Below are 23,947 nucleotides of genomic sequence, written 5' to 3'. Positions count from 1 at the left end.
ACAGTCTTCCTTATCCAGCAACACATAAAAAAGGGAGCAAAAACAATTCTGCAAAGCTACTTTCTTAGAAGTTCTTTACAGCCTCCATTAGTTTTGCTAATGATGTATCAGCCAAAGGTGCCCTTGCTGTTTTTATTAATCGTAAGATATTTTCAAGTACTTAGGAAATTGCTGTTTTCAACTGTATATAACAAGCATTGGTTTTGCTTTCATGAAGAAACAATATCACAAAACTTTAAAAATACACCTATGTACTTTTAGCTCAAGTGATTAAAAACATCTGTTTAACAAAATGCTAAAAATAATAGTTCAAGAGTTGATACGTTTTGGATGTATATGACACTTAAAACATTCAAATGGGAACAGTTACTTGAAGCAATGTGTAATCGAACTATTATAACTTGATAATTTATAAGTACTGATGTTATTGAGCTAGCTTACGTTATGCCATTAAATTTTTATAGTACCATAATAGACTATTATAGTAACTAACACTTGAGTGATATGAGTGTATGTATGGTAAATATGATTATGTCCCTTGACAACAAATTACAGGGATCATCTGATATATTTACCATGTAAGTAAAATAAATTCCCAAGACTGTTTTTTTTTTTTTAGGAAAAAAAAAAAAAAAAAAAAAAACACGAAGATTGTCTCCAGTTTAGGTGTGGTAAAACTGTTCTGATTTTGTCGGTCTGTGTGTATGTGAAGGTATTTTCTTTATCTTCAGGATTTGGTGATAGTTGTTTTACTGTACTCTTGATTGTTGTAGTTTTACAGAATGTTAATTAGGAGCTTAAAAAATATTGAACTAGTTGTTTGCTGCAAATCACAACATATACGTCAAACAAAACTGAGTTCCCACATGAAGGGAGAGAGCAAAGAATATGGAGCCAGGCTCTTTCCAGTAGTGCTCAGTGCCAGGACCAGAGGCAGTGGGCACAAACTGGATCACAAGAGGTTTTGTCTGAGCATCAGGAAGCCCTTCTTTACCATGATACTGTGCAGATGACAGAGCACTGGAACAGATTGCCCATAGAGGTTGTGGATTCTCCTTCCTTGGGAGATCTTCAAAAGACACCTGGACATGGTCCTGGGCAAGCTGCTCTAGGTGTCCCTGCTTGGGCATGGGAGGTTGGACCAGATGACCTCCAGAGGTCCCTTCCAACTTTAACAATTCTGTCATCCTGTTCTTTCTAGGCTTTAAATCTGCTTGTTTTTTCCTGTTATGAAAGACTTTAGATCTTCAGTAACAGGTTATAATTTGTCAATTTATCTTTTTCCGAGGGAGATTTTTTTAATTTAGTTCAGCTTTTCCTATTAAACCGTGATATGTTATGCACTGTATTAGGGTTGTGTTTTCTTTACTCCTGTTTGGTAGCTTGAAGATGATAGATAGCAGACTAACGATGAAGTATATTATATAACTGTTATGATTATATTGTATCTGAGACTGTTTACTTTGAATAATACCTTCAGTTAATTAAAGCATAGACAAGAGTGATCTAGTGTCCTAGAATGGCTACTTTACGATAAATAACAGTTAGAAATTCTGACCTCTTCCTTCCCCCCCCTCCCTCTTTTAAGGAAGAGAGACAGACAGGTGCATTATATTAATTCATAAAGTTTTAATGTTGCATTTGGTTGGACAAATAATCATTGTTCTGAAACAAATTTACTATGACAATTCTCTAGAAACAAACAATATTATTCTACTAGCTTTGAGCCAATCTCTTCTACCTTCTCACTCCCTCTTCATTTTTTGTTGCAAAATTGAAGTTGCATGACCTGCTAAGGACATCAGATCAGTACCCAGTTAAAATGGCCCGAAGGAGAGAGTGTCAGGACAGTGTAAGTGGGATGTTGTTAGATCTGAGCAAATAGGAAACCTGAGAAAGAAGAGTGAACATAGTCAGAAGAATAGAGGCCATTGGATTCTGAATTTGGCAGCTGGAGCCATACTTGATCATTCTCCATGAGATCGATGACAGCGCTGCCAGAGGCCTGGTCAAGGTATCCTTTCTGGTATTCATCATAAGTGTACATGATTGGGGAACCATTTTTGTAGAGTGCAACCCAAACATTTGTTCCTTTTGCATGTACATGGTAGGAGAAATAGTACAGTCCGGGGGTCCTGCAGGTGAAGATTCCTGTTCTGGGATCATAGTGTTGCTGCCTATTGTACAAGATTTTGTCAAATTTGATAGGGACTGTTGCCCCAGGGTAAGCTTTTGAGAGAATGACACTGAAGGCAGACACTGGCATTCCTGTGAGAGCTTGGTTTACTCCTGCTTTCATGTAAGACATTCCTGATAGTTCTCGAGACTCTCCTGCTTTAACATAGCCTTCTGGCATCTGTGGGATTACAGCTTGGCCAGGGGGACCAGGAGGACCTGGGGGACCTGGCAAGCCAGGCTCTCCATTATTGCCTTTAGGCCCAGGGGGTCCTGGTGGTCCCATGGGTCCACTTAAGCCTTTTGTAGCAATACCTGCTGGGCCTGGCAGTCCTGGTGCTCCTGGCTCACCTTTAGCACCAGGGGCTCCTGGCATGCCAGGAGGACCAATGGGGCCTCTGATCCCAGGAATTCCTGAAGGTCCTCTGGGTCCTGGTTCACCATTGATGCCTGGCAGTCCCTTAACTCCTTGTGGGCCCATTGGACCAGGCAGGCCAGGTAGCCCAGCATGTCCAGTGTCACCTTTTGGACCTGGGAGACCTGGGTGTCCCTTAGGACCAGCAAGACCTGGCTCACCTGGGTATCCTGGTTTTCCATCTAATCCTGGTAAACCTCTTTCACCCTTGGCTCCTGGGAATCCTGCAGGGCCTGCAGGGCCCATGTCACCTTTGGGTCCGGGTAAGCCGTTCTCACCAGGCAAGCCTTTGAGTCCTTGGGGGCCCATGTTCCCTGGTGACCCAGCAGGACCTGGTTCCCCTGGCATGCCAGCTGGGCCTTGATCTCCTTTAGGTCCTGGAAGGCCAGGAGGTCCTTCAGGCCCTCTGTGTCCCTTCATCCCTGGCAATCCTGGCTTTCCAAATCCTGGAAGACCTGGGGATCCAGGCAAGCCTGCAGGTCCAGGGTGTCCTTTGGCTCCAGGGATGCCTGCTGCTCCTGGTGGTCCCATTGGCCCGGGCTTGCCAATGCCAGCTTCTCCAGGTTCCCCTGGTGGACCCTGCGGACCTGGGAGTCCAGTTGCCCCACGTGCACCAGGCAGACCTCTGTCACCTTTCATACCTGCTTGACCTGGAAGACCATTTTCTCCAGGCTTCCCTATCCCAGCAGGACCTGGGAGGCCTTGAGGTCCCTGTGGGCCCGGAAGACCCCTGTTACCTGGGCGGCCTGGAACACCAAACCCACTTTCTCCCTTTTGTCCATTTATACCAGGAATACCTGGCTCTCCCTTCTCACCAGGGAGTCCCCGTGGACCTTGAGCTCCTGGAGGGCCTTGTGGTCCTGGCTTGCCAGGGACAGACAGTCCTGCAGGGCCAGGAATGCCAGGGGGTCCTTGAGGCCCTCTTGCTCCTGGGAGCCCAACAGGTCCAGCTTCTCCTTTTTCACCATTTAATCCTTTCTCTCCTGGCTTCCCTGGTAGACCTGGCATCCCTGGCTTTCCAACAGCAGAGAATCCAGGTGGTCCTGGGGGACCAGGTGGTCCTTGGGGTCCAGGACTTCCAAATCCTGGTTTTCCTGCAGGACCTGGTTGTCCTCTTGGTCCAATAGGGCCTGGGGGACCAGGGGGTCCTTGTTCGCCTCTTATCTGCACACCTGCATGAGAGAAGAAAGCAGGTCAACTAGGGTACCTACAACATTTCGTAGAATTACTTAGCATGGAAAAGACCGTACAAATTTTCAGACTTGGAGCATGGAGATGAAGTGTGTGAAAGATTAACTTTGTTTGGGCCTCACAGAAATCAAGTTTCTGACATCACAGTTGGTCACTCAGAACCCCAGCCAATTTTCATAGTGAAAGTGATTCGAGGCTCTCATATGGCTATGTAACAAGTGCAAATGTGTTGGAGTTGTAATGTGAGCTATGAAGCCTCTAGATTTTATTTTATAATACATTTAGAATCAAATTGCTTAAAAGATGCTGTTCAAGTGGATGCAGAGTATTAAGGAATAAAGAAAACAGCTGATTTAGCAAGTTAAGACTTGCATTTTGATGATGACTAAAAATGGAGGATGCTTCCTGTACAAATGTAGTGTTTCTAAAACTAGTTGGTGCTATGTTTAAGTAGTCAGATTTCTGGCTGTTCCTCCTTATCTCTGAAAGTGAGCCACTCTGTTTGCCTTTTTTTTGTGTGTAAACATATGAATGTTATGTTTTCAAATACTATCATTTTACAGAATTTTGTTTGCAGTAGTAATTTCACACAGTGACAAGATAACTGATATTTTGTCTTACTGAAGTCAGAATTCCAGCATTGTTTGCTCTTTTTTTTTAATGATCTTTTTTTCTTAGTTATCATGACAGCAGGTGGAGCCACTTAACCAAAAGTCACAAATAGAGGAATAAACAAGCTCAATGCTCAGTTTTCTGTGCACTTTGTGGAAACTTGTAGCTTCCTGTTGGAGTTAAGATTCTGGTTTGTGGGATATTACTGAGAAGATTAACAGGGATATTGTAAGACTACTTCACTATTTTGCAGAAACTGGTAGCATTGCAGAACAAAATGCCATAGTTATAATGAATGTTATATGTATGTATGTATACATACAAAAATATGTTTGGACACTTTAGGATAACCTGCAGTAAAGGCTTATTAATTTAGGCACTGCTAAACAGTCAGACTTAATTCTAAGATTATTCTTAACTGGAACTTCTCGCAAAGATTTCAAAGGAATGATGCAATGGATTAAAGATAATAGTCCTAGTCCTAATAATAAATCCTAGTATATTTAGAAAATGGTAACATTAAACACACACACAAAAGGAAAGTATGTTCTGACTGGTAAGCTGTCAAGAAAGATTTCTTGAACTGTTGTACAATTTCATCAAATTAGGTAAAGCTTTTATAGGTTTTAATTGTCAACCGAATTGCTTTCTGGAATTTTATTCAATATTTCATTTGTCTGCTAAGCTAAAATTAAATAAAATGTTATTTGGCTTTTGGGGTCTGGTAGGTGCCTAGACAAAGTGTTTTACAAATCTGGCACTTCTAATCAAGTGACAAAATCTTTTTTTATTATTATTTATTAATTTGTATAAAGTAGAAGTAGAGAGTATAGACTGAAAGTGTTAGGTACTAGTTCTGCATTGATACTATGTTCTTTTAAACACCAAATTCTAATAAAATAGTGGAATTATGTTGAGTTAATATTGAACATTAATATTGAAGTAATATTAATATTGAAATAATATTGATGCAATTTCAGGTTCTGTAAATTACTCCCTCACCTTGACTACCTCATACTACATGGTTTTATCTTGCAGTGCATGTAGCGGAGTTTCTCTTTAGCTACACTTGTTGCACAGCAGGCCCTCACACACACTGAACCAGATTCTAGACTGAATTTGTATACTGAAGTTGCTTGTGCCCAGCAGAAAAATAGCTCTGAGAATTACAAAGACAGTGCTACTCAGATGTTGGGACAGAGTGGCTAGGATGTGGAAACTGCCACCTACAGAAATGAATGTAGGAATTCCATCCCATGTTTTCTGTTACATGCTACTGCATGATAGCACCTAACAGGTGTTGTCATGGGTCACCTGTTTAGACCTAGACTAAAGCTATACAAAACAAACTTACTGGAAACTAAAACTCTTGCTATCTGCTAATTGATCTACTTGCACAAGGAAAAATTCACTAGATAATAGAGAGAGATCAATTTGATTCTACAGTGTCTCCTATTTAATTCTTTCCTTTTCCTCTCAGATTAGGAAACAATGACTCTGTAACACAGCCCTCTTAAATCTCTTCTAAAAATCCTCTGTGGGATGCTTGTTTTCCAGCCTGAAGAATAGCAAAAGTTGTCCAGCCCTCCATTTTTATACTTGTTCCCAACAAAATGAAGATATGTCAAACAACTGGAACTCCAAGTCTGTAAAATTGTAGGCTATTCCTGCTTTTGAGGTCTAGTATATAGTTTTTGCTCTCTTTCCTAAATAGACAGCATTTTACACTTTTCATGGGTCTATATAACCATTGTTTTTCTAAATAAGAAGTTTCACACACATTAGATTCTCTGTTAATAAGTACATAAAAGTGAAATGTTTGTGCAGGACAATTCATTTTTCTCCTCCCTTTCATCCCATTTTTTGTCTATGCTGCTCCTTCCTTTTTTTTTTTTTTTTCTCCTTAGTTTGCTCATTTTTTTCCCCTGAAGTACTGTAGAAGATAAATGAAGTACACTATTTACTTGGGTAAGAATAATATGATACTCAATAAAATCATGGAAAAACACTGAAGAATTACTGAAGGGAGAAGGAGGAAATGAAAATGTAACCTCATGGGAACTCCAGCTAGCAAGTCCTCAGAGTGTCTGTTCATGTACCTAAATTCAGTCTAAAAGTACTGATAGGATTCCAGAAGGTCCTTGTACTGAAGGCAAGGGATGAAGCTGTAATAGTATTCTGGTACAGCCCAGAAGAACATTTTGAAGGGTTAGTTTCCTAGTCGTGCTGCTTTCACTTAGTTCTTACTGCAGAGCATTCTCGGAGCACGTGATCTGGAGCCAGTTTGGGTGAGAGTAGGGCTGCACCTTTGAACTTGCTGTGTGCTGCTCAAGACTGTCCAGTCCATAGGACAGGACTAGAACTACTCTGAAATGAATCTTGCTAATGAGGATAATGCAAATACTATGTCCTGAGCAACAACTTTTCTGTTCTCCAGGTCTACTTCTGTTATGCTATTTTCCAATTTCCTAGCCTAAAATGTTCTTTTTCTGGTAAGGAGAAGCTTATTTGCAAATCTGTTTTTCTGAGTCCCTCATTCAGATTCCTCATTTCTGCCCAAGTGTGATTATTACAGCTAAAAGTAGGTGAAAGACAGCAAAAGTGAAAGCTGTTCTAAATAGCCTGTTCATGCCCAAAAGAAAAAAAAAGTATTGCTCTTCTGGGGAGAGGGGAATATTTACAGGGAGGGTTCAGTGCTCTCAAGTTTAATGATAGTAACTTTGAATAGAGAATACTGATTGTATTCTGGGGGGCTGTTCATCAAATATAACCAGCACCTAGAAAGTCAGAAGTTTTGGTATGTAGTTTTTTCAAGATTTAAAAAGGCTTTGGCATAAGGATGGAAAAAGTAAAACAGAACTCTGGTGGTTTTAAAACCTTAAATTTTAAACCTTTTTTTTTAAAAAAAAAAAAAACAAAAAAAAAACTTTAAAACCCATTTGATTTCAATGGACAGAAAAGGTAACAAGAAATAAGTTATCACCAAGTATATGTATAACATTGCAATTATATATTGCATATTTAATCTGCTCTAAGACTGATTTATGAAGAGAACTTTTTATAGTAAAGCTAGAATTGTTATATTGTTATAAGAGAGAAGTCTGACCAAATACAAGCTTAAATCACATATGAAAAACAAATATAGAGAGGTTTATATATATATATATATATTTTTTACAAATATATACATATAGATTTATTTGGCCTTTCCAGGCTTTAAGCAGGTCTGCATTTGGTAATATGCATCAAATGTATGTTTAAATTTTGCATTTTGCGTAGAGGTATCATGACAGTAGTATAAAAGTTCTAAATATTGTAGATGTCAGATCATTGTTAGGAAGCTTGGCATTGAACCAAAGGACTTAAGGATTATTAGCTTGTGTGCATAATTGTGCAGACAGTTGTGTTACAACTGAAAATCAGATCTGTAGCTGCAATTTTGTTTCTGCTTAGTATCCTTTCAGAAATTATTGTGTAAGAAAAAAAAATCAGTACCTGTGCATCTTTATCAGCAGGAGACAGCTGCCAGTGCCACAGCCAGTTTTCTGCAGTGATGAACTTACTAAATTAAACCTAAACTCTTAGTGAAAGTTGAGTACCAACAGTATAAACAGAGAACTTTTGTTCATGTATTGACCCACTATAAATAATTTTCTTTTAGCTGATCATCAAAAAATAATAGGCTTACCTTGACTCTTTACATTGAATGGTAGAAAGTGTGGGCCCTTGATGCTGGATTGTTTCTGATATCGCTCAGAAAAATATCCATCACTTCCATGGACGATGTTTAGGCAAAACAGCAGCAGTAAGGATATTTGTAAATGCATGTTTCCAAGTCAGTTCTGTGTTAGAAAGGGGAGAAAGAGTTGTTTAAAAAAAGAAGTTGATCAGTGTGTTCTGCACTAAAAATAGAGTTTTCTTAAGCTGTTGGTATTTGAAGTATCATTATTTTGTGATTACTTTCTCCTGCTTTCACTGTCTGTGAAAAGTTCTCTAAGGAGAAGGGAATCAGTATTGCTAACTAAAGATTTTGAGTTCTTGTGCATCTGTATGATATATACAAGAGATAGCTTAGAGACAGTGGTCTCACTTTTATAAAGAGAATAATTTTAAATAGGTGTCATCTTGTTTAAAACCAGTTTTCAGAAACAGTGATTATTTTCCTAATTACACCAGGACCCCAAAATTAAGTTCAGGAGTTGCATATATCGCAAGTACTGGAATGAAGAAGAGTTTTCAGTGGCTATTACAGACATTGCACCATAACGTTATTGCTTCTCTCTATTGCTACAGCAAATGAAGTATGAAGTCCTGGCTCCTTTCAGCATCAATGGCTAAAATCTCATATTGCTTTGCTTGAAAGCAAGTTTTTATCTGTTGCCTTTCAAATACCTCCAGTGGCAGTAAGGATGCTGTCACTGGCCCTTAAATATCAACCCGCTTCCCTCACCAGCCAGAAAGCAAGTATCTTGTAGAAGTTAGCATCAAAACCAAACAGAGTTAAATGAAATGATAGCATACCAAAATGTTGTGGAGCTCCAACGCAGGGCAGTAGAGTTGCAAATCCTCCTCTAGTGAGGAGTTCTTCTGCCACTGGTGAGTGAGCAGAAGCTGATGATTTCAGGTGTCACCCTTGAGTATTTATACGATTTTCCCCCTAGCTGGGTGACTGCTGGACATAAGCTCCTCCCCAAGAATCAGTAAGCAGTAATTATCTGTGTGTATATGTGTGTTTTTTAGGGGTGGGGGAAGCTATTTTGGGTAGACATTTTAGATCCTGTTAAGCCTTTTTTTTCTTCAACTTCTCTTGGATTTCTTATTGTTAATGAAATTTTATTGCTTATAGTTTGTATTTTCTAAAATTTTGGGTCCCTTGTCTTTAGAAGTGAGAAAGGTAACACTGGAAAAAATCATGAACTTGTAAGTAAGGTTGATGATTCTAGGTGCTTCATTTGTATTTTTGTGTGAATGTTTTAAAGAAAGAAATATATATTTTGAACTTTGAGCTGTTACCTTCAGGAGTAACCCCACTGAAGTTTAGAGACTACTTGTGTGAGTAGCTGTTCACTGACATACAAATGGAGAGCTTACAGTCAGTTAAAATGTTAACTTGGGAGTTGTGTGTGAACCTTAAGATTACTTTTAACCAGTTATTAGTTTTTGAGATGATCATCTTCAGATCGTATATCTAGACTTACAGCTGTTTTGATGCTGGAGGTACAATATCACCTATTCAGTGTATGCTGCAAGTAAAGTTTTTGTGTTACGGATTCTTGAAATGTAAGCCTACAATGAGAAGTTTGTCATACTCATTTGTGACAAACATATATAGGTGTTATCAAGGCTGATGTTTGGGGCTGGTGGGACTTTTTTGATCTGTTCTGTACTCAGCAGTTTTTTATTTTTTATTTATTTGTTCAATCAAATGTGTTTATTACTGTATTTTTACTAGATGTATGTTGTTCCTATTAAATGATTACACTTTAGTAAATTTAAATGATCACTGTGGCTCAAAATCAATTACAACGTGTTTTTTTTTTTTTTTTTTTCCCTTCGGGTTATAGATTAGTTCTAGCCTTTAAGACATTTTGTTAAACAGATCTTGCTTAACAGACTGTATCCACACATTGTGATTTCTTTCTGAATAAATAATGGAATTGTACAGTGTTTCAGCATCACTTTTATTAGTGTTCAGTACTGAACAGTCAGTAATTTTTAGTTCTTGAATTGTTTGTGAAACATCGTTTAAGAGCAGAAATGAGAGACTAGAAATAAACCTTTCTTGTTTGGGATGAAATTGTACAACTAAACATATAGTGCACTTTTTGCCTTTATCAAACATTCTCAGGAAAAATACTTAAGTCTAAGTTACCTGTGTGTTAATTTTTCTTTGCCAGTTGCAGACTTCTATTAACATTGTTACATTGAGTTCAGTCCTGTGAGAGTTAGATTTTTGGACGTGTTTAAAATTCTTAGTTTCTCTTCCACTAAAAGTTGGTAGAAAAAAAGCAAAGATAAAGGCTATCTGTGTTTTTACTAAAGGAAGCTGGGCAAGTGCTATAAATTACTGTCTTGATGAAGTGAGGATGTAAAATTGTGTTAATTATTCAAGTTAATTTGTCACTTGTGGAAGCTGGCTGGAAAAATGTCTGGAGAGTCATATCTGTACAGAAGAATGTATATGCACCCATGTCCTAATAGACACAGTAGAAATACTGTAAGTAAGGGGATTCACATACTGTACTACAGGAATACTAATAAATAACCTGTGTTGGAAGATCTGTTACCTTTCCAGCCGGTAGACTGAGCTACTGGCCCTGAACTGTGCAGCTATCTTGTGGAATGACAGGTTAACATGGGCTGAATTCTACCTGCTTTGTGTCTTTGTTTAATTCCACACACTACCAGTGACAACTTTTTTGGCTTTTATGTATTATGGCAAATATCCTAGAACACAAGTTATTGTACTGAAAGAGACCAATGGACCATCAAGTCTATTCTGCTTACAATTGTGCTAATGCATTTGCTTACTAGAGGGCTGTATTAAAGTAGGGATTTAAAGACTGCTGCAATAATTTATTTAATGTATTGTCGAATAGTTCTTTTCTTCTAGCCTTCTTCTTCCTAGCCATCCTCTAAACAACATCAAATTCAATTTCTGTAAATAAGCCCTTTCCTCTGAAAAAGTCTTACGACTGCTTTCCCCATCAAGATTCCATGCCCAATCTGGTCAGTGGTTTTCTGAGAATATTTGCATGTCTGAGATGACATTTCTACTCCTTGTATGTGCATTCAGTTTGTTTTAATCTTTTCAAGAAGGAAGCTCTGTCCTCAAGTTGTTTGTGTAACGTCTCAAGCTGCTTCATTTCAAGGTTTGTCTCCATAAATTCAAATAAGAATCCAGTCATCCACTTTTGATAGAGGCAGCAAATGTATGGGCATAGAGTTTATTTCCTCTTTGAAGGAAAACAACTCCAAACCCTATTTTTTTGGTTTGCATAAATCCAAAAATAACTTCTGATTTTAAAGCATTTAAATATATAGCCCTTTTTGGGAAGTGTGGTTGTTGCTAATTTGACAATGTTTGGCTAAATTAGGAACAGCAGGCAACAGTTCTGTGCACACACAATTTCATGCTAATTTCTAGCCTAATTCATAAATACCCCCAAAGCAGACACACTTATGGTACAAAAGCACCAATAATGTACACTCCTGTTTGTCCAGCAGCCTCACTTCCTGCCTTGGCTCCTTAGGGGCAGGGAGGTGAATAATCTCTGTGTCTGTATGTACATAGGGATGGTTACGGGGTCAAAAGGTATATACAGGCAAAACTGTTGTCGTTATGTTTAATCTGAGCTCCACCCTATTGTGCTATCTTACGCTGCTGCTTTGGTTTGAGGTTTTGTTTTTTGTGGTTGTGGGAAGTTGAGGTAGAATTGGAGTTTGCTCCTGTTGTATGTTTTCCTTGATGCTGTGGCTGTTGCCTATTAGCAGAGCGCTAGCATGCCTTTAGTTCTCAGGCATGTGTGCAAAGGTTGGCTTGTGTGTATCTTTGCACGTGCAAAAATATGTGCAGTAGGCATACTTGTGTGTATCTATTTACAGTAACAGCACATATTTTGAAAAGGTTATTTTCATACCTGTTTTCAAGGTACTGAAGTTCAGTTGATTTTGTTTTGTAGCTATGCAGTTGGAAAGTTGCCTTTTCCATGTAGGCATCTTCACTCCCTCCTCTTCCCCTTGTCCCACTGTCCTAACAGTCAGGAATAACAGTGGGACACGTTTATCCATTGCACCATTCCAGGACTTGCTTTTAGTTTTGTATTGGCATCCTCAATCCATGTAGAAGTAGCCATTGTAGTATTCCTTCAAGACTGGACTTCAACTATTTCATGACTAAACTTAACTGCAGTAAAAAAACCTCCAGATAGAATTCCTGTGGACTACATGAACTAGATACTGGAATTGCAGTCCTGTTTGCAGCAGTCTGCTCTATTTTAGTGTGTTTGCTGGCTGAATGTTGTTTGCTCATCAGAAAGTGTGTATGCTTTCCAAAAAGACCTGTTTCTTACTCCTAGAGCCAATGGAAACACAGGCATAAGTGGTACAGAAGTGACACCCTGCTTTGGGAAATGGGAACTGACTTTTACCACCACTATCCTGCAAATTACTCAAAAGGTGACTTGAATGAGTCCACAGTAAGCAACTGCTTACAGGGAAGGAGTGTTGAACATCTTAATTAAGCATAAAATGCAATAAAACTAACAACCACTCCCTTTCACGCATGTATACATAGCCTTAAAAAAATAAAATTTAAAAAAATTGAGAGAGCAAAACTCAGAGAAAGGCTAACTAGGTCTTTGCAATAAGTGGGAATTGGCTAAATGTGTTCCTGATGCTGAGGGTTTTCAGTGTGAATATGCTTAGATTTATTGTTTTGACTTGGACTATATGATCTTGATTTTGCATCATCTAAACATAAATCATGTGCTTAAATAGTTTCAATGAACTGTGAATTCCTTGAAAGCAATAACTCACAGCTTTACCTCTGAATTTGTCTTTTCAATAATTCATTGTCAATCTTAATCCTTATTATTTTGTAGTTTATAATTACTTTTTATGTTAAAATATGGTACCCAAGGAACCAGGGCTACTTAACTCCTTTTGTTTGTCCAAATGATCTCCGCTCTGAAGAAAGAGGCAAGAATGTGCCAGTGGAAGATTTTTCCTGTAGTTTAAAGACTAATCTGAAAACTTTGGAGTAACTTTTTATTGATGATGTAATCTCAACACTGTTAAGAGCATTATTTTGGTTCTTACGGTTCAGTATCTATAACTAGTGCTTTCTGTTGTAAGTGTGTTCCAATTTTGTTATCTGCCTGAAGTAAACTTGGAAGAGTCTACCACAGTCTGTGGTAAATTTTCCTGTATAAAAGTGCATATTCCCAAACCCTGAGGAAGCTACAGTTTTGCAGTGGCTTCTAGTAAGTTGTAACATCACCTATGAGGAAGAAATTCTCCAGTTATAAATTCTGTTACAGCTGGTGGTCAGGGATTTCTAAGGGGAATTCGGAAGCCTGCCATGAAATTAAGAGTAATTGGGCTTCCCAGTTTGTGGTGCACTTTATGACACTCTGGATACTTCTAAATCATCTCAGCTCCATGCATTAAAACTGTCCAACTCTCTTTTTTTTTCCATCATGCAGTGCTGAACAATCCCCACATTCCTGTGGTAACAGCCAGGTGAGCTGTAAGTGGATGTGTGGAGGAACAAAATGTTCCGTTGCACCTTTTTTAATGCAGAAAACGAATACAGAAGTTTTTCAGCTCCTTACTGAGCAGTCAAACACACCCAAAAAAGTAGGCAGCAGGATAATTTGTGAATTCAATAGCTGTGGGAAGTCTGGTTTTTGCTTCTGTTTTTTTCATGTGTGGCTTTTTGTTTTATTTTGTTTGTAATTACTTTTTATGTGCACGGAGGCTACTTTCTGTTCCAACACTAGCCACTTGGACTGCATAGGATTAGACAACAACTTGGTGAAGAATTTGTTTACCTTGCTAGTTGCAAAGTAAGTTGGATTTCTTCTGCGTATCAAAATGCATGTCTTTTGTAGTTAATAGATGCTTGATTGAGGGAATCTGTAAGACTGGGTAGTCCTATCTGCACTCAGAGATACAATACATAATTCTCTCTTCACATCAAACAAAATAAACTGTGTTACCCCTATGGTTCCGTATTAGTCTTCTTATATATATAAAGCCCTTATACTTTTAACACTTGTAATTGTGGTTGAAAAAATGTCCTGCTTTTAAGTAGTAATGGAAAGATGGTCTGTAATTATTCTGGCACTGCAAGGCTGTCTGCTGACCAGTATGTTCAGTCCAGGTAACTGTTGATCACAAGAGCCATATATAGTATAGTGGTGTCTTTAAATAGATGACACACAGTTAAATATTTGGAGTTGCATTCTGATGAGTTAACCTGCAGAGGCACTGAGTAGCCATGCTGAAACCTCAGGAAGATCCACATAGTCTGACACATATTTCGGCACATAATCTGACATGTATTTCGGTTTATATATTCCTCAAATTCAGATAATATTGATGAATGCTTTTTAACCACACTGTAATGTTTCTGTTGCATTGTGCTTCTGTAAAACGAAGATAATCTTCCACTATCTTTGAGAATTAATAATACAAGAGTAAAATGTACCAAACAGCAGTACTGGTGTTAGGAAAGATATTTCCAGTACCTTGGCTATGCTGCTGGCCTGGCCTTCTTTTATTCTTTACTCCTCATTCTTTGAAAGTAAAATCAAGAAGTATTGATCAAATTAATGCATACCAGAGGTCTTGCTTTAAACAAAAACTGATTAGTTTTTAAGAATAATAATAATAAAAAAGCTGTTTATCTATGTTAATACTAATATTTTCTTCCACAGTTGTATTTCTGATGAAATGCAGTAAATGTTTATATAGAGATTTAAAAATTTTGGATTTTCAATAATTTGTCTAAAAACGTAATCATTTTAAATTGGAGGTGCCAAGACTTGCATCTTCCTGACAAGATGGGAAGAGCAGATGAAAAATCCAGTTAACTTTGTGCATATTTTCAGAAAAATAATAAGTCAGAGGGCCTGAGCACTAGATAATCTAAGCAAATATGAGAATATGGCTTTGAATTATGAGGAGGGGATTCTACAGAACTCTTTCTGAAGCTGTTTAAATATGGGCAACTGAAGAGGCTTCTAGCTGCTTTTACCTGCAGATGCTCATTTTCAGTATTCTATGATGCTGACTCTCAGTTGTATTAATATGAAGTTTTTCTGCAAGCTGAATTAGTAAGAATTTGATTTGAAAAGTCAAACTTTCCTAGGAGTGCTGGAAGGAGGGAGGCTTGTTTTCCATAAGTCCAAGTCATTTTACAGGATATGTTAAATGATTTAAAACACCTAAAGTGTGTACTTGCTCTTGAAATATTAGTGTATATTTTTTTTGTAAGTTCTTGATGATTCTGATGTTTTAGTTTAATTTTTCAGCCCGCTGTTGCCAAATCTGATACACAACAGCAGAAACTGTATTCATATAAAAGCACAAAATTGCTAAATAGTCATGGTGTGTTTTGTTTGTTTTCTTGTTTTTGGGGGGTGGCAAAGAAGCGTTTGTTTTATTTAATTTATACTCTGTTTTTCTCTGATTTTTATTAGAATGTTTAGTATCTTGTCCTACCTCTGTGTCTGCTGGACCTGAGGTTTCTTTCAGAGTCCCCTGGACCAAAGGGAATAAAGTAGAAACACTGCTTTAAAAAAAGGGTGGGATCCACACCTATTTTCCCAAAGGTGAATAAGTTCAAGCAGCTTCCTCAGGTATCCCATAATTAGGATGAATCTTCCAAACAGTTGGTGAAAAATACGTATAACAACTACTTTTTCAAGCATACCCGCTAGAGCAGGTAGTCGGCCTGCTGAATAATCCCATTCATTGACCTTACTACCTGCTGTGGTTTGGACAGTTGGCACAGAGTTGTTTTTAAACATGAAAGTTTAAAGATGTGCCAAAGGTGGAAAAAAATGCAGACTTTTACAGCTAGGACAAATAAAAGTAGTTTGACTTCATTATAAAAATAAGGGATTTGTTTGTGTGTTTTTTGTTTGTTTGTTTGTTTGTTTTTAACAATGTTAAGCATTTTCAATACTGCTGTTTCCTTTTCAATTATGTAAATGAAAGCATAAGAAAGCTCTGTTTGAGGGTGCACACAAACTTTAAAGAATATTTTGCTTATGCAAAATAAGATTGGGTGCATGTACCCTAATTGTTCTTTATGATTATTAATAGGACCGTGTGTAGTTTCAGTAAGCTTAGACTAAATTTTTACAAGCATTATGTTGCCATCAAGGAGAGTCATAATTATCTGCTTGTAATAAAGGGTTGATAAAGTGGTTGCTTTTAATGTTACAGATAACACATCAGGGCTGAAAAGTTTTATAGGTGACACCACATTACCTAACTCAAGTCCCCCAGCTTTAATGTCCCTTGCATTTTATAGCAGAAAAATTTGAATTTAAAAAGCTCAACTTTTTAAAGTACTTTAACCAGCAGGCTCTCACATTCAAAGATTTGAGGACTCATTGATAATAACATAATAGTGATTCTTATGTGGAGGTAAGGAGTAGGTAAATACTTCCCCAACTAGTGAAATCGGTCCAGATACCAGGTACAAACAGGGACTCCTGAACTTGAGATAGACTGCCTGACCAAAGCTTGTTTCCGAAGGTGATACTTTCTGATGCTGCTGTTGCTGCGGTAAGTGGTGGAAAAACAAAACCAAAAATGAATTCTTGCTGGAGGTGAAGTTAGAAGACTTCTGTACCCACTGATGGTGAGATGTAAGCAAGTAATGAGTGGTTGAAGTATATGTTGTTAAAGTGCTCTAATGTGAATATGTTTTAAGCATTAATGGATTTACTGAAGATTGGTGAAGCTGCAAAGCAAGGAACTGAATCCACAAATCCCAGGTCACCATCTGACTTGTTAACCAATGAACCATCTTATTCTGTTGTCTATGACAGACAGTTTTTGTTCTTGAAACAGCTTCTCTGTCAGTAGCTTGGCTAGGGATGTAGGTGAAGGTAAAGTTTTTGGGACTGTCTTTGTTGAGCATCTCATGGTCCATAAGCAAGGAGGAGGCTGCTCTGCTGTCAGCAGATGCTGCCAATGTCATGTGCTACTGCAGAAGACTTTTGAGCATTTCACCATACTAGGTGAATACGTAGATGAACCTATGTAATATATACGATCGGGAGATACCAATGGTATTTGGATACAAGTGAGTTGGAGATTACACCACTTTAAGTGTAGGTGCCTTAATCTGGGTCTGAATCCCAGCCTTTCTGGCTGTTTGCAGGATGCTGGGCCTTAGTGCTGAAAAGCTGTAGTAGTTTTACTCTGCTTAGCAGTCTAGCTGCTACAAAATCGGGGAAAGGCAGGGCAAATGCTTTGTGGTCAGCTTGTGCTCTGCTCCAAGCTGGTGTGGAGTGAGCAATCTCTGGCTACAGAGATTACAAACAATAGTTAAGTTGTGTACTGTGCAATTTGCAGGTTAGGAATACTCCTTTTGCTATATATTATACTGTTGTGACTGAGATCTCAAACTCACTATATTTTGAGTATGAAACTGCTATGGTTTGATTTCATTTTGTTCTTGCTGCTGAATGGATTTAGTAGGTCTTTGCAGCTCTTGAAAGTAAACTACAGAAGTCTGTTGTGCAAATTGTAGTAGTTCTACGCTTCTGGTTAGAACTCAAAAAAAAAAAAAAAAAAAAAACTATTGTAGCTATAGCACTGAAACAGGTGAGTGAAAATTGATCAAGACTATCCTGAAGATTATGTAAATTTCTGAGGATGCTCTGGGAATCCCTCTTATTGTAGCCAACTCCAAATTTCGTGGCATTTTTTGCAGATTGACCTCAGCCAGAAATGGAGTGTGACTTAAAAGAAGTGGCTGTCTTCCCTAGCACATATTCTAAACTATCCAAATGGTGCAAAGATTTGGCCACCTACAAGCTGTAGATTCCAGTTGGAAAGCTAGTATTGCTGCATGTCTGCAGAGGAAGAAATGTCATGATAATCAGGAAAGATTCTTAAGCTGTATAGAAAATGAGGGAGAATGTATATAAACCCTGAGAGCTCTGTGACACCTTGCTGTGTTACTCTATATTATTTTCCAGCAGAAATAATAGGAGTGAAGAAAAAAAAAAAACAAGGAAAATATGGGATCTGCGAAGATAGGGCTAAAATGAATGCTGTTACATGAGGTGTTATGTACATCTTGCTTGATACATTTTATTCATGCTAGTTTAATCACATCATTATCACTAAATCTGGTACCGTCAATTCAGCATTGCCTTCTTGCCATTTTGTGCCTTATTAGGTTATGCAGTTCTGCACTAGAAGCAAAGCAATATTTTGTCTTTACATTTGCAATCTCATTCTGCATGTTATCTTTTTTTAAAGGTACTTCACATTTTTTGCGCACTTGAGAAATAGAGTTAAGGATTTGATTTGGATGCAGGAAAATCAGAAAGGATCCTTATATAAGGAAGATCCCTCTGCATAATACAGTAGAAGTTACAGGAATGATATTCTGAATTTAGTTTTGGGATTGAAACCCTTTCATTTACTAGGTCGAAATACTTATATGCAAAGCTAAGTACCTTTAAACTCTCTCCCTTTTTTCATAACCTAAAATAACAGTTCATCAGTTGAAATATTAGGTCACCAAGAACGCACGTTAGGTCATTGAGAGAGCTTATTGTTTCAGAAAATAAACCTCCTGTGTAACCTATGGTATTTGCTTACCTAAGTATTAGTAAGTAAAAGTAAAATTAAATTTAGTAGCATTTTTTTTCCTGGTTCCTTTTTATACATGTCTAAATCTAGAGCATTTCTGGTATGTCCTGTGTGCGTAAGTTGTAGTGGGTTTCAGAGCTGGATTCTACCTTGGGCTGTGCTGATGACCGCAGGATGTTTATGTGAGCTGTGCTGCTTCTGGCAGACTTCTTTCTTACAGGCCTTCAGGCAGTACTTTATCCTTGAGACACTCATGTAATTTAGAACTGTTTTTTGTTTGTTTGTTTGTGCACCAAGAGTTTACAGGTACTTTAAGGGAAAAAAATTTAAGGCAGTCACGCCGTGAGTGCCAACACTATGGAAAAACTGGGAGCTAGCAGGCTGGCAGGAGCACTGGCAGAATTTCTTTAACACGTGAAATAATCTCTGAACAACATTAAAAACTATTTAAGAATAGTCTATTAAGAATGTCAGTTTCACAAATGTAGTGGACATGGTTCTGTCATGTTCTTTCTAGAACTGCCTTGGAATATTTAAGCTTACACTGGATCATCTTTTAGGTGCAAGGAGAAAGATCTCCCTGTAGAGACTCATTTTTTTGTCTAAGAAAACAATCCTTGGTTTCTACAGAATTTGATTAGACGCTGTTGCAATGATTTTACCTATGAGTCAGTCACTGAGGAATAAATGATCAGGCCCATCCAGACTTTACCAGCTTCTTGTACCCCTTTAGCACAGCACTTTCCTCTGATAATGCATTTATCTCATGTGGCAGTCCTCTTCTGTTGTACATGGGAGGCATGTAAGAAGCATCTCTTAAGTTCTTGTCCTTGGAGAACAAAGCAAACACTCTGCTACTGCCTCTTCCAAAAGAAACAGTCTCTCTCTTTTGGGGAGTGATCCATTAAATGTCTGAGTAGCTGTGAGGTCTCAGGGGCTGCCTTACAAGACATGTAGTTGCCAAACTCTAGTAAGTCTGTACTATGCCTATACAATCTGAAATTTGTAATAGTTGTACAGAAATTCATCACAGTGGCAGAAGCAATGCTTTGCACATTAGAGCAATGTGTAACAAATTCTGAATCAATGCAAAAAAAAAAGAAAAAGCGGGCTTGTAGCTGCTTTGCAAAATGGATGTACAGAACTAGGGCAGAAATTTTATTCCTAATATTTTTATTAAGGAATGGACTAACCATTTTAGATGAACTTTCCTGAAAAAAAAGCATAGGCTTGTGGTTGGAATGGTGAAAATTTGCCAATGTTCTAATTGTCTGTAAACAAAATCTTGAGGAAATTTCACACTTCCCATTAGAGATGAAGCAAATGGTGTTATAACATCTGGTAGCTATTTTAATGGTTATGCTACTTTCACTTATACTTCTACAATTAAGGGCACCCGTTTTTTGTTGTTTTGTTGTTGTTGTTTTTGAAGCAAGCTACCTTTATTTTATCTCCTTTTCATTAAAGACATAATATTTAATATTATTATAAAGAGCTGTTTAATCTTAAAAAAAAAGTGAGTGTTTTTGAAAGTGCTTTGCATAAACATTATAAATTGCTATGAATTAAAATTAACTCTTCACAAGAGAAAGAATGCAAATGCTTCATATGTACCCTCTTTAATTCCATAACTCAAAGCTTGATCACTTGTCATCTCTGCTTTCTCTCTCCTTACTGCTATTTACCTTCCTCTGAGAAACTAAACTAGTGTTTTGGAAAAGTTTTTCACAAGTACATCAGCTTCGCCTTTCTTTCTGTGAGGCTTTCTTCTCTTTTTCACCCCAATCATTTATGAATTTTGCAGCTGGAGAAGTTTTTGAAGATGAGTATTGAAATGTTCCTGGCACTTTTGGGGAAAAAAAAAAAACGTTTTTGACCTTTGAAGTACAAAAACAATGACAAAGTTGTTCAGCACTTCAGAACTCAGAACTGTGGTGTGTTTTTTTTTATATATTTTATTTTTTAATAATGTTTTCCCAAGATCTTGTATTTTTTTATTCTTGCATGTATTTTCTTTAGTCTGGTACAAAATATTTGCTCTGGATTTTAGTTGTCGTCTTTCAATGTTAGAATTCAAGATGCTTTCTATATTCTCTTTTATTTGGAGCTGATTGGACTATTAATTTTGTGTACTGTATATATTTCAGAATAATCTGTAGAGGACTATAAATATGGTTAGAGTTATCAATAACTCTTGAGGAGCATCCCTTTGGGGTGGGCGGGGGGAAGTGAGATGTTTTTGGAAACTCTTTGGTCATTACAGCATTTAATTAGAGAGGATTAGACATTTAAAGCTCTGCACATATGTGTTCTGAATTCTTTCTTTTTATTCTTTTTTTTCTCACCCTTTGTTTCCTCCTGGACATTATGGTTAAGCAGTTAATAAGGATTTTTATATATGTACAGATCTCTAGCTTTTCTTCATATGCCCTCTTGCTGGGAATCTTAGATGCCAGAAGCATTTACATGACTACTGATGTTTTTAATGGTGGTAAGTTGAAGTACAGGTGTTCATCTCTCAGTGTTTGGTTCATGCTGTCATCTTTTAGTTTACTTAGACAATAGCCAACAGATCCAGTGCTGTCCAAAGAGATTTGGCCTTGCTGTCTATGTACCATGCACCTTGACATCATGGTGTTTAGGTGTGGGAAACGCACAGCTTTGAGTAGGCTTTGTTTCATATATAACATAAGGTGTAGATCCTTTCCAGGGCACCTCAGGTGAAGTGTGTACAGTGATCATCCAGAAAGCAATCAGATGTCATAGATGTCACATAATTCAGTGAACAGGGATTTGTTTTACCTTCACTTCTCAGTCAAGAAGGAGGCGTTGTCCAGGCCTTAGTCTTACCTATTCTGGTCACCTCTGAGTTCTTAAAGCATACCACTCACCCCCCAGGATGTTTTCCTAATTCCCATGTTAGAGATTGGACCAGACTGGAGACAGCTAATTTATTCTGTTTCTGCTGAGGCTGGATCACTGTTGAAAACAGTGAAATATTCAATGATCCAGAAAATGTTTGTGTAACATCTTGTTTGTACAGCAAACTTTAGTGTTGCCACAATGTGTAAGACCATATTTCATAAGTGTTCTGTTACACAAAGTAATTTAAATGACATTTAACAGGTATATAAATGTGTGCCATCATTCTGTGATCCGTGTTGATTCTTCACCTATTCCCTTTGGAAGCATGATAGAAGATTCTGATATACCCTACAGCAACAAATGGATTTGTTCATTTGTTTTGCTTCGTGTTTTTTTTTTTGTTTGTTTTGTTTTTTTTTTTTTTTAGTAGAATATAATTATTATAAACAATTTGTATAAGCATTTTAAGAATCCCCTCCTTTGCTGTTCCTCTACTTTACTGCTGATTTTTTGACAGCCTGTCACTTCCTGAATGGTGCTTTCCAAAGCTGACAAAAAGCAAAATGGTAAACTGAAAGGAAACAGCTTTCAGTCTATCCTCTTTCCATCAGTACATCAGAATGTGGTTTTCTTCCCTAAAGATTATTTGGGCTGGTAGACACGCAGGTAGAACCACTTGTCTCTTAACTAGAAATGTGAATACTACACATTTCACATAAAACACGTACACAATGCTTTTTAAAAATGAAGTATTTTACAAATACTTCTTACAAATGAAGACTAGTCTCTGTATTTCAGTAATTATTTCTTGTCTCTGCATTTCAGTAATTCTTTCTAACTCCTTAGTGTCTGCTTCTCTATGTATTTGATGCCTCCTCATAGTATTTACTGTGTTCTATCCATACCATTTAACATGGCTTGAGTGAGAAAATTTGCTCCTTATATCTGCTCTTCAAACTCCTGTATTATCAGGAGTTCCTTTAAGCCAAACAGCATGAGTAGGGTGAGTGTCTTTTTCTGAAAAACAAGGCCCAGACAGAGAAGGAAGTAAGTTTTTAAAGCTGTCCGAAATAGTATTCGGATAACAAGAAACTGCAACATAATATACTATATTATTGCTGTAAATTGTCTGTCTCTGTTGACATAAAATTGCTACTTTTAAATAGAAAAAAATAATGAGCATATGATTCCAATCTTAATTTAGTCTATTTAAATACCCATTCAAAAATACTATATCCAAAAGTCAATATTTAGCATTAGACCGCAGAAGATGCTGGTCTGCCTGTTGACTTACTTTAGAATGTGTTCCTATAAAAATACAACCAGAGACAAAAGCCAACAAACATAAAACTTCAGAAGGAATCACTACCTACTTCTGGTGAAAGCTTTGTATTTTCTAATTTTGTTACTATAATTTCCCCTCGTGCTGACTGTGACCAGAATTTTTAGTCTGTTTGGTCTTAAAGAGCATCTTTCCATTCAGCAGAGCAGAAGGTCATTTCAGTTTGAGTGCTAGTCTGGATGTATTGGATAGAAGTCAAGTTTTATGTTTCTCACTCTTCTAACTTGTAGGCATACAAAAAAAAAAAAAAAAAAAAAAGGATGTTTTTATTGTATGCCACTCGTTTCAGGTTTCTTCTTGCTGGTGCTCTGTCACTTGTTTTCTTCAACCAGGTTTAAACTTTGTGAGAGTGAAGAGCCTTCTTGCTGTCTGAAAAATCACTACCAGGTTTCACAGTAATTCTCTAGAGTCTTGGCATGTGTCTCCAGCTTAATCTATGTTGTGCAAAACATAATTTTAAATATCTTCAGCAGATATAGCCAGAATGGGAAATGATAATAATCCATTCTGACTGTCATAACAAAAGTCAAAAAGCTTGTCCAGTAGCTTCTTTTTCTGCCTGAAGCTTGTTCTTTTGTTTGTTGTTTGTTTGTTTGTTTGTTTGTTTTTAAATGAGAGCATATCTTTAAAGACATAACATCCCATCTCTAATTGAGCTATGTGTTACTCTGGTTGCTTCTCATACTGCTGTTGATTCTCAGGAGGAAAATTCCTACTTACCACTTCAGGGAGCTCCCTTTAGATTAGTTGTCATCATATCTTTCAAATGCTTGGCAGGAGTTTTCTTTTTTTTTCATTTTAATTTGAATTTGGTATTAGAGTATTGTGCAATGCCATTGTAGCATGCACGTAAAAATGAACTTTGCAAAACAATATCACCTTGTTTTGATTTGGGAGACTCAGGAACTGTTGTAGATGACTACCTCAGGGCTTAGTTTAGAAGTTTACACCATCTTCATAGAAGGCAGCGAGGCTGGAGCTCTTCTTCCCCATACTAC

The 23,947-nt window shown here is 37.4% G+C and overlaps 2 protein-coding genes across 2 annotated transcripts in view; one reads left to right on the top strand and one right to left on the bottom strand.

Annotated features, from left to right (window-relative positions):
* NT5DC1 (5'-nucleotidase domain containing 1) overlaps positions 1-23,947 on the top strand; it is a 149,351-nt gene that overhangs the window by 14,883 nt on the left and 110,521 nt on the right. The gene's annotated exons all lie outside the window — the stretch shown is intronic.
* COL10A1 (collagen type X alpha 1 chain) lies at positions 1,610-9,134 on the bottom strand. Its single transcript, XM_035320602.1, has 3 exons — positions 8,915-9,134; positions 8,082-8,235; positions 1,610-3,762 (listed from the first exon to the last, which is right to left on the bottom strand). Exons 2-3 carry the CDS (start codon positions 8,218-8,220, stop codon positions 1,868-1,870), a joined length of 2,034 nt encoding a protein of 677 aa, XP_035176493.1. The 5' UTR covers positions 8,221-8,235; positions 8,915-9,134; the 3' UTR covers positions 1,610-1,867.

This window comes from Oxyura jamaicensis, chromosome 3, assembly GCF_011077185.1.
Source record: "Oxyura jamaicensis isolate SHBP4307 breed ruddy duck chromosome 3, BPBGC_Ojam_1.0, whole genome shotgun sequence".
NCBI classification, from domain to species: Eukaryota; Metazoa; Chordata; class Aves; order Anseriformes; family Anatidae; genus Oxyura; species Oxyura jamaicensis.
This window is presented reverse-complemented; position numbering and strand designations above follow the sequence as displayed.